The 12,139-nt window shown below is 32.8% G+C and overlaps 2 protein-coding genes across 2 annotated transcripts in view; one reads left to right on the forward strand and one right to left on the reverse strand.

Annotated features, from left to right (window-relative positions):
* PCDH11X (protocadherin 11 X-linked) overlaps positions 1 to 10,505 on the reverse strand; it is a 569,875-nt gene extending 559,370 nt beyond the window's left edge. Inside the window, 1 exon segment of the mRNA XM_021693221.1 lies at positions 9,966 to 10,505. Within this exon segment, the coding sequence (XP_021548896.1) occupies positions 9,966 to 10,505 (540 nt within the window).
* Positions 1,211 to 1,544, forward strand: LOC110583230 (60S ribosomal protein L37a-like). The gene has a single exon (XM_021693313.1). It carries the CDS (start codon positions 1,211 to 1,213, stop codon positions 1,487 to 1,489), a length of 279 nt encoding a protein of 92 aa, XP_021548988.1. The 3' UTR covers positions 1,490 to 1,544.
* Positions 10,506 to 12,139: the final 1,634 nt, after the last annotated feature.

Below are 12,139 nucleotides of genomic sequence, written 5' to 3' on the forward strand. Positions count from 1 at the left end.
CAACAAGAGAATATAAGAATTGTAAACATTTATACACCCAACATGGGAGCACCCACATACATTAAACAGTTAATGGCAAACATAAAGGAACTAATAGATATGAATACAATGATAGTAGTGGACTTTAACACCCCCATTACAGGGATGAACAGATCACCCAAACAAATAATCAAAAAGGAACAGAGGCTTTGAATGACACACTGGACCAGATGGATTTAACAGATATATTCAGAACATTCCATCCTAAAACAGCAGAATACACATTCTTTTCAAGTACACATGAAATTTTCTCCAGAATAAATCACATATTGGGCCATAAAACCAGCCTCAAAAAATTCAAAATGAACAAAATCAAACCATCCATGTTTCCTGACCACAACACTATGAAACTTGAAGTTAACCACAAGAAAAATCCTGGAAAGACCAAAAATACATGGGGGTTAAATAACATGCTACATAAAACAATGAATGGGTAAACCAAGAAGTCAAAGAAAAAAATCAAAAAGTACATGGAAATAATAAAAAATGAAAACACAAAGGTCCAAAACCTTTGGGATACAGCAAAAATGGTTCTAAGAGGGATGTATATAGTAATAGGAGCCTACCTCAAGAAGCAAGAATAATCTCAAATAAACAACCTAACCTTATAACTAAAGCATCTAAAAAAAAGATAAAATAAAAACCAAACCAGCAGAAGGAAGGAAATAATAAAAAGTAGAACAGAAATAAATGATAAAGAATCTAAAAACAAAAACAAAACAAAAGAAAAAAAAAACAACAATGGAACTGGTCAATGAAACCAGGAGCCAGTTCTTTGAAAACACTAATAAAATTGATAAACCTCTACCGAGACTGCTCAAAAAGAAAAAAGAAAGGACCCAAATAAAACCACAAATGAGAGAAAAGAAACAACAAGCAATACCATAGAAATACAAGCAGTTGTAAGAGCATATTATGAAAAATTATATGCCAACAAATTAGACAAACTAGAAGAAATGGATAAATTCCTAGAAACATATAACCTTCCAAAACTGAAGTTGGAAGAAATAGAAAATTTGAACAGACTGATTACCAAGAAGGAAATTGAATCAATAATCAAAAAACTCCCAACAAACTAAAGTCCAGGACCAGACTGCTTCACAGGTAAATTCTACCAAATATTTAAAGAGTTAATACTGCCTCTCTAAGCTCAGACCTAGTTTGTGGCGACATGGCTAAACACACCAAGAAGGTCAGAATCGTGGGTAGATACAAGACCCGTTATGGTGCTTCCCTCAGGAAAATGGTGAAGAAGATTGTTATAAGCCAGCACGCCAAGTACACTTGCTCCTTCTGTGGCAAAACCAAGATGAAAAGACGAGCTGTGGGGATCCGGCACTGTGGCTCCTGCATGAAAACCATCGCCAGTGGCACCTGGACCTACAACACCACTTCTGCCATAACAGTAAAATCTGCCATCAGAAGACTGAAGGAGTTGAAAGACCAGTAGAAGCTCCACCATTTGAAACATTGCTAGCCTATAATAAATGGGTTAATTTATGTAACAAAAATTATTAATTAATTAATTAATTAAAGAGTTAATACTTATTCTTCTCAAACTATTCCAAAAAATAGAAGAAGGAAACTTCCAAATTCATTTTATGAAGCCAGTATCACCCTGACAGCAAAAACAGATAAAGACACCACACAAGGGCGCCTGGGTGGCTCAGTTGGTTAAGCGACTGCCTTCGGCTCAGGTCATGATCCTGGAGTCCTGGGATCGAGTCCCGCATCGGGCTACCTGCTCAGCAGGGAGTGTGCTTCTCCCTCTCCCGCTCCCCCTTCTTGTGCTCTTTCTCTCACTCTCTCTCTCAAATAAATAAATAAAATCTTAAAAAAAAAAAAAAAGACACCACACAAAAAGATAAGTGCAGGTTAATATCTCTGATGAAGAAAAATGCAAAAATCCTCAACAGAGTACTAGCAAACCTAATTCAACAATATATTAAAACAATGATTCACCACAATCAAGTGAGATTTATTCCCAGGATGCAAGAGCGATTCAATATTTGCAAATTAATCAATGTAATACATGTCAACAAGAGAAAGGATAAAAACCATATGATCATTTCAATAGACACAGAAAAACATTTAAAAATTACAATATCCATTCATGATAAACATCTTAAACAAAGTAGTTTTAGAGGAAACATACCTCAACAAAATAAAGGCCATATATGAAAAACCCACAGCCAATATCATACTTAGTGGGGGAAAACTGAGAGCTTTCATTAATCAGACAACAAAAGGAAGTAAAAAGCATCCAAATTGGTAAGGAAGGACTGAAACTTTCACTATTTGCCAATGACATGATACTATATAAAGAAAACCCAAGACCAGAGAAAAACTATTATAAGTGATAAATGAATTCAGTAAAGTCACAGGATACAAAATCAATGTCCAGAAATCTTTTGCATTTCTATACACAAATAATGAAGCAGCAGAGAGAGAAAATAAGAAAACATTCCCATTTACAATTGCACCAAAAATAATAAGATACCTAGGAATAAAACTAACCAAAGAGGTGAATGACCTTCACTCTGAAAACTATAAAATACTGATGAAAGTATTCAAGACAACACAAAGAAATGGCAAGACATTCCATGATCATGGATTGGAAGAACAATTATTGTTAAAATGCCTATACTACCCAACACAATCTCCAGATTTGATGCAGTCCCTATGTAGAATGTAAGAAACTAAACAAAGGAACATAGGGTAAAAAAAAAAGGAAAACCAAGAAACAGACTCTTAACTATAAAGAACAAACTGATGGTTATCAGAGGGGATGAGAGTGGGGGGAATAGGCTAAACAGGTGATTGCAATTAAGGAGGGCATTTGTTGTGATTGGCACCAGGTTTTCTAAGTATGTGTAGACTCACTAAATTCTGTACCTGAAACTAATATTACACAATACGTGAACTATCTGGAATTTAAATAAAACTTGAGAAAAAAAATAATGCAACTATCAAAATACCAACAGCATTTTTCCACAGAGCTAGAACAAACAATCCTAAAATGTCTTTGGAAACATGAAAGAGCCCAAACAGCCAAAGCAATCTTAAAAAGAAAAACAAAGCTGTAGGTATCACAATTACAGACCAAGTTATCTTACAAAGCTGTAGTAATCAAAACTGTGTCATACTTGCACAAAAATAGACACAGATCAAAAGACCAGAAGAGAAAACCCAGAATTAGACCCACAATTAATATGTTCAATTCATCATTGACAAAGCAGGAAATAATACCCAAAGGGAAAAAGTCTCTTCAACAAATGGTGTTAGGAAAACTGGTCAGCTACATGCAAAAGAATGAAACTGGACCATTTTCTTACACCATACACAAAAATAAATTCAAAATGGATTAAAGACCTAAATGTGAGCACTGAAACCATAAAAATCCTTAAAGAAAGCATAGGCAGTATTGTCTCTGACACCAGCTGTAGCAACATTTTTCTAGCTATACCTCCTGAGGCAAGGGGAAAGAAACACAAAAAATTAACTATTGGGACTATATCAAAATAAAAACCTTCCTCACAGCAGAGGAAACAATCAACAAAACTAAAAGGCCATCTACTGAATAGGAGAAGATACTTTGTAAATGATATATCCAATAAAGTATTAGTATCCAAAATATACAAAGAACTTATAAAACTCAACATCAAAAAACCAATAATCCAACTAAAAATGAGCAGAAGACATGAACAGACATTTCTCCAAAGAAGGCACACAGATGGCCAACAGACACATGAAAAGATGCTCAACAATCACTCATCATCAGGGAAATGTAAATCAAAACTACAATGAGATATCACTTCACACTTACAGTATGGCTAAAATGAAAGGCACGAGAAACAACAAGTCTTGGCAAGGATGTAGATAAAAAGGAATTTCCTTGAACTGTTGGTGGGAATGCAAGCTGGTGGAGCAACTGTGGAGAACAGTATGGAGGTACCTCAAAAATTTAGAAATAGAACTATCCTATGATCCAGTAATTGCACTACTGGGTATTTACCTCCAAAATACAAACAAACAAAAAACCCCAAAACCACTAATTCAAAGTCATACATGAACCCAATGCTTATAGCAGCATTACTTACAATAGCCAAATTATGGAAGCTGCCCAAGTGTCCCTGGAGAGATGAATGGATAAAGAAGAAGTGGTATATATATAGAATGGAATACTATTCAGCCATAAAAAGATGAAATTGTGCCATTTGCAACATGGATGGAGTCAGAGTATAATGCTAAGTGAAATATGTCAGAGAAAGACAAATACCTTATGATTTCAGTCATGTGTGTAATTTAAGAAGCAAAACAAACAAGCAAGGGAAATAGAACGAGAAAGAGAGAGAGAAACCAAGAAACAGACTCTTAACTATAGAGAACAAACTCATGATTACCAGAGGGGATGTGGGTGGAAGTATGGGTAAAATAGGTGGTGGGGATTAATGAGTACACTTACCAAGATGAGCACTAAATGATGTATGGAATTGTTGAATCACTATATTGTACACCTAAAACTAATATAATACTGTATATTAACTATATTGGAATCAAAATGAAATTTAAAAATTTTTAAAAATATTTTAATAAATGTCACTTAGTCTACGGCCATCCCACCCTGAGTGCACCCGATCTCATCATAATAAATGTCACTTAATCCTATTAGTGCAAAACTCTCATTTTAATAAGAATTGAGAGCATTAAAAAAGATCCATTTATGAAGAAAATGAGTTTTATGTTTTCATTTTTCCCACTGAAGATACATTTTGATAATAACCTTCAGTTTTTAGGAACCTAATAGTCATTAGCATTTGATTTGTCATCTCTTTTGCTTTTTAGCACAGACCAAAAATGTTAATCTGCACATCATATAAATCAGAGAATAAAGAATTGAGTTATTTTAGATTTGAAAGGATAAACTAGTTAAAATTTCATCTTATAGTTGAAAAATGAGGAAATCACTATATTCAAACTCCTTTCATCCTCTTAGAAGTAACTATGCTTTCTAAGACGAACATATTGTTATAGTCTACATGTTCTGCCTGCAATAACATTAGTGAATCTTTATTCATTGCTCCTGATAACTTACTTCACACCACTTTGAGCTATGGTTACATAAGATAAAGAAATAATAGTTCCTTCATAATAATAAAGTTTGTTTGCTTTTTGTCCCTAGGATATATTATTGGATGCCTCATTCTTGGCAATTTAATTCAAGATTACTAAATCTAATTGTAGATGAGATTTTCACAGTTTGCATTTTCTAATCCCAGACTTCAAAACAAATCTCACTCTAACCTTAGTTTCATAAGTCCAAACCCTTGACCAAGAGGAAAGATATTTAGTTCTCATTTAGCATTAAACATAAAGACCAAATATTTATATCTGGTTTTAAATAAAATAGAAATAAGTGCCCAAATCTTGATTATGTGAAAAGACCTGCCCAAGATTAAAATTTCTTTTATGGTTGGTTAAAAAGATAAAGATGCTTTATGGAATGGGCAAAATGGGTGAGGGTTTCAAGTAGGATCACTAATCTGAGAAAAACTTGATCTTCATGCTCTGTCAGCATAAACTGTCAACCTTTGAAACATTGTCATGCCTGCTTCAAGGGAACCAATCAACACATGTCACTGGACTAGTATAGAAATATTATTGATCTATGTGAGGAAGATGGAAATCTGAAGCAGAAAATGAAGACATGAAATATTACTACACAAACTAATATACCCTCAGTTCCAGCCATAGGAAGAAGTAGGTCTTTGTGGTTTATATCCATATCTTGAATCAGATTGGGTACTTGAAGTTCATTTCTATTTGTGAAAATATTGTCTTCCCTGTCAACAAGACTTAGAATGTGAAAAAAGGCTTTATAAATAACAGGCCATCACAATAACAAGGTGAAAAAGAGATGCTGTAATGTCCTACTCTTGACCAACAGCTTCAAATACTGCAAGGGCTCAATCGCTAATTGCACAATTAGATGCAGATATTTATATATCTGTATATACCATATATAATATATAATAAAATATTTTTAAAATATATTATTTAATAACATTTAATAAAATATATTTATAATATTTATAAATAATGTATATTTATAATATATAAAATATATAACATGTATGTATATGTGTGTATATATTATTTATATACACATATATATGTATAGATAGATATATGTAGTTATAAATATTTAGCACAGGTAGTTCAAATTATGGGAAATTATATCAAAATATCATGAGGAATTTGCATCATAGCAGGACTTTACTTGAAACATAGGGAAAAGTGAAGATTTTTGCTTCTAGGTATTTTTTTAAGTGGCAACCAACATTAGAAACTTTCAATGAATCTTTTTTTTCCTTAGAAAGTATCCTAATCTTGGGACACCTGGGTGGCTCAGTTGGTTAAGCATTTAACTCTTCAGTTGGGCTCAGGTCATGATCCCAGAGTCATGAGATGGAGCCCCATGTGGACTCCATGCCCAGCATGGAGCCTGCTTAAGATTCTCTCTCCCTCTCCTGCTCCTCCCCCTCCTCCCACCCATGGGTATACTGGCACTCTGTCTCTGTCTCTCTCTCAAAAAAAAGTATCCTAATCTCTTAAAAAGTTGAAAATTAACCTTGCCAATGTCACATAGATAAGTTTTAACATAATTTTCTTTGTACTAAGCAGAATCATTTGGTAATCACTTCATTCTTCCGTTTCTCACTTTCTCCTTTTTCTTCTTTGCCTCTTTTTTTCTTCTTCCTTCCTCTTATATCATGAACTTGTTGTGATCCCCATCCTCAAGTTTACCTATCTACTTGTCTGTCAATTAAATCTAAGAGTCAGAAGACCTTATTCTGGTCCCCAACTTTATCATTTACTAGTCATACGAACATAAGCAAAATAAATTATTACTCTGAAATGCATTTTCAAAGTATTCAAAATGTAGAATAATAATGCTTTCCTTGTTCATGCCAAAGCATAGATAATATCACAAAAAATAAAAATTAAGTTAAAATATTTATATATTAATTTTTAAGATAAATATTCTAAGTTTCATGTTACTTATATACATTTTTGATACATTCAATAAATCTTTTCCACCACTGCCTTTGTTTTCAGTTAATTAATACAGAATTGTCAGTAACAAGACCCCTTCATGTGTAAATTGACCTATTTTTCCCTAAAAATTTTCCCTATATCTCTCCCTTCTCTCCCTTTGCTATCTGAACTTTACATATACATTTTATATATCCCTAGTTAGGATAAACTGTGATTTTACTGTCTTGTCTATTCAACAAAAATAAAACAAATTAATATTAATTAAATTTTCACCTTATTCTGTAGGACAGAAGTTATTATTATGGTTGGCCTATTTGTAACACTTATTAAAGTTTATGGATAAATCATAACATGTTTATTTTCTTTCTTTTTATTTAATCTTCCTATCCCTTCAGCATATATAGCACTTTCATGACAAGACCTTTTTGAAGTCAAAGTGTACTCAGTTAATGTCATCCACGTCATAGCCCTCTGCATGCCTGGGGCTATGTTTTACGTTCCTTCCTCATTAATCTTTGTCATACTCATTATTTTTAATAAGCAGTTAAGACAGTTATTTGTCCATGGAGCCATCCAAATGCCTCAATACTTTTAAGTAGATCATGTAGTTCATTTTTGCCTTATCACACATTCTAAAACAGAATGAAATTTTAGAGCAAGTTTATTTCTAAGACTCATCTAATAACCTCTAGTGAGCCTGTCTTTTTATTATTTGCTGATAATATCTCAAAGAAATTCAAATGAAAACAGATTTTAACAAAGCTAAAATTATGCCAATAGGTTTATTTGTTTTATATAAATTTCTTAAGCAACTTTCAAGACAAATCAGAAATGTATTGCAAATTTGTTATTATCCTGAGGGAGATATGACAAAATTATTCTTAGAAATAATTTCTTTGAAATAATAAAACACTGCATTTCAAAGCAATACATTTGTCTTGATGATTGGTGGAGAGACTGTATTACTAATACCTGATTTGAATTTGGTAAGGTCCCATTCTGATTTTATATGTTATTTTTTATTTTCCAAATAAACTTATTCTTGTTTTTATTCTGCTATCTAATATGATAGCCACTAACCACTTGTGGCTATTAAAGTTAAGATTAAATTAAATTAAAAATTCAGTGACTTGGTAACACTAACCCCATCTTAAGTACTTAATGGCCACATATAGCCAATAGCTACCATATTGGCTATCACAGATTATAGAACTTTTATCATTGCAGAAAGTTACATTGGATAGTGTTGTTTTAGAGATAGTATCTACTCTGCTATACAACTTACAATTTAAAGTGATAAATATCACATATCTATAAACAGTCAAATGATTTAAAGCATCTCCAAAAATCATTGGCAGGTCTATCTACTTTCTACTGGGTGTTTATTCTCCCAATTCTGCCTTTGTGGTATGTACATCAACATCCTCATATTATGATTGAAGAAACTAAAGGTCAGAAAAATTAAGCTGGAGGTGACATATCTAGTCAGCATTAAGCACAAAATTGTGATCCATATCGTTCCGACTCCTGCATATTTTCCCATTTCATAAGATAAGGAGATACCTTTGCAGGGGTCTTACCTAAAAAATGCTCATTTATAAATCTTCTATCCCTTCTTTCTGTTTTTACTCCTTATACTCACATACTAGTATGCATTTCACTTTAATTAGCTCAAGAAATCTATAACCTTCTTTTCCTGAATGTATTTATAAACAAATATGTCTTTACAACATATCATCAGCTGAGCAGTTTTCCAATATTATACATCTTCTAGGCCAAAATCTTCAGATGATATACATAAAATATTTCTGTGTTCTTAGAGTATTTTTGTAACATTGGCCATTATGTTCATCATAATAATCTGACAGTGAATAGTCAGAAAATGTTTATGAAACTTTAAAAATTCCTTAACCAATCTATATTAAGTCTGAACATTTGTTCTTTCATACATTTTCCAGGATCATTCAAGTGCATTGAACTATTTCAATATCCAAATCTGAGTTTCCTACTATCCTATGTACTATATAGGTAATTAAAAGGAATCACCCATTCACTTGATAAATAAGATCCCTCTGCACATATTTCAAATACAATTATTCCACCTATTCTTCTTTCTGCCTTCCCTATCCCAAGACCCAAGTCAGACCAAAATAGGTTCTTCAGATAAACTGAAACTTTTTGGCTAAAAATCTTACATACCCTTTATAGCAAATGAATATTCTATGTTTTCAAAGAATTAGAACAAAATTTAATATTAGCATCACATTGGCTAAAATTAAATCTCATTCTGATGACTCAAGAGATGCTTAAAAATCTTGTCTTGACTTGAAATCACCATGAAAAACATTTATTATTCTATATATGTGTAGAAACATTAGTAATAAAAATGTTCTATTCACCACTCAAATAAATTTCTTTGGCATTTTTTCAAATGGCAAGAGAAAATTTCCTATCTAAAATGATCACTGAGTAAAACTGATAGATTTGTGTATTCATTCTTAATGTCTACATTTGCTTATTTAGGTCCACCTTGTGTCAGAGTTATGAATAGACAAATTAAAAGTAAGGTATTGGGTAAGTTATTCATTGTAAGTAGCAGGGCTGAGCTCATCTGACCCCTATAATATATTGTTAAGGGAAATATAAGCAACTGCTTGAAAATAAATATACATAAGATAAAAATTCATAAACTTTATGCAATCACAAGAATTGCATTGATGAGTTTCCCCCACTATGCTTAAACTTGAAAAAGAAAATTGGGGTGATGGCTTACTCAAAATTTGAAGTACACAAAGATCCTTTTATTTATTTACTTATTTTGCCTTTTAAAAATGAATTATCTTGAACAAAGTGTTTTTAAAAGGTACCTTAATTAACTGGTAGTTTTGAACTCCGTTTATTCCTATGTCAGGATCAATGGCTGCTGGGAGAGCGTATCGAGAGTTTATAGCCGAATTCTCCGGAATTGATATGTTGATAACTGTTGCTGGGAATAATGGCGCATTATCATTTACGTCTTCTATCAGAAAACGTATCTTAACCAGTCTAAATATTTCATCTGGCAAAACAGCAACCTCCACTTCATAAAAGCAACGGGTTTCCACCAGGATACCAGCACACAATTTCTCACGATCAATGCGAGTTCCAGCAGTGAAGATCTCACCAGTACCTTCTTCAATTCGAATCAGTGGCACATCACCAGTCTTGTACACTAGCTTAAACTGCATAGGAGATGTTAAGGACTTGTGTGGAATCAGTGACAAGTTGAGGTCTTTCAGCAAGTCGCCTATCAGAACATTTTCTGGCATTTCTTCTCGGACGGTGTAGTTTTTCTCCTGGGCGCCAGACTGAAATACGACACATGCTAAAAGGACCGCAAATATATACGTCCCAGACAACAAGTCCATACCAGGCACAATTGTGATGATTCTCTGTATCAACCCACAGAAAACTGTCAAAAAGAAATGGGGGAAAAAAAAAAAAAAAAGAGAAGAGGAAGAGGAAGAAGAAATTATTAAAGCCAACCAACCATTAAATGTATGTTAACTAAATGTTCAGTTTTAAAATCCTTAAATTAAAATATTAGCACAATTGACTCTTAATGTTATGCATTTTTCATAAAGATAAAAGGTAAATTATACAACATACCTACAGTAAATAAAAGACTCAGTATTTGTAAAAGTGGTCATCATTGATAAAATATATAAAAGATATACCAAGAAAGATAAAGTTAATAAAAATAATTAAAAACAATTCAATACTTAAGTAAAGTAATGTATATTTGTGACTAATCAAAAAGTATAATCATTATTCTTTATTATAATATGGCTTTCAAATGTAACTCTTCTATTGGTAATGAATATTTTATACAAAAGTCCTTGTGTTCAGTTCTGTACCTCAAAAGAGACAAAGAATCATGACATATGAGGAATTCAGAAAGTTTGGATCAAAGAAGAGAAGTCCTTTGAGAAAGGAAGGGGTTGATGTGACACATGCCTAAACATGAGAAGGACCATCATGTGAAAAGATTAAAGTTTTCTTTCTTTGGATGAGGGGAAGAAGGATAGGTAAAAATTACAGGGAGGCAACTTTCAGATCAACATAAACAACTGCCTATTAAAGCATTCTGGGAAAAACAAAAACAGTTTTCAGGAGATAGTAAGAAGCTAGATAACCAGTTTAGATCTACGTATCTATGATTAGGTAGATAAGATCTAAAACAGTAAGTGGGAGAGCTGGACTAGAAGACATTCCGACTTTGAGAATTTGTGTCTATACATTGAAAGTAGATCATATTAAAATAGGTTTTTATATCTACAAACTGACACCCAAAAAACAAATAATTCAGTTAAGAAATGGGCAGAAGACATGAATAAACATTTTTCCAAAGACGATATCCAGATGGCTAACAGACACATGAAAAGGTGCTCAACATCATTCATCATCAAGGAAATACAAATCAAAACCACAATGAGATACTACCTCACACCAGTCAGAATGGCTAAAATTAACAACTCATGAAACTCATGAGACAATAGATGTTCACAAGGGTGCAGAGAAAAGGAAACACTTTTGCACTGTTGGTATTCTTATACAAACTTATACAAACTGGTACAGCCACTCTGGAGAACAGTATGGAGGTTCCTCAAAATGTTAAAAATAGAATGACCTTATGACCCAGCAATGCACTATTAGGTATTTATCTAACGGATACAAAATAGTGATTTGAAGGGGCACATGCACCCCAATGTTTATAACAGTATCATCAACAATAGCCAAATTATGGAAAGAGCCCAAATGTCCACTGACTGATGAATGGATAAAGAAGAGGTGGTATATATATACAATCGAATATTACTCAGCCATCAAAAAAATGAAATCTTGCATTTGCAATGACATAGATGGAATGAGAGTGTATTATTCTAAGCGAAATAAGTCAGCCAGAGAAAGACATATACCATAGGATTTCACTCATATGTGGAACTTAAGAAACAAAACAGATGAACCTAGGGGAAGGAAAGGAAAAATAAAATAAGATAAA

Source organism: Neomonachus schauinslandi, chromosome X, assembly GCF_002201575.2.
Source record: "Neomonachus schauinslandi chromosome X, ASM220157v2, whole genome shotgun sequence".
Classification (NCBI taxonomy): Eukaryota; Metazoa; Chordata; class Mammalia; order Carnivora; family Phocidae; genus Neomonachus; species Neomonachus schauinslandi.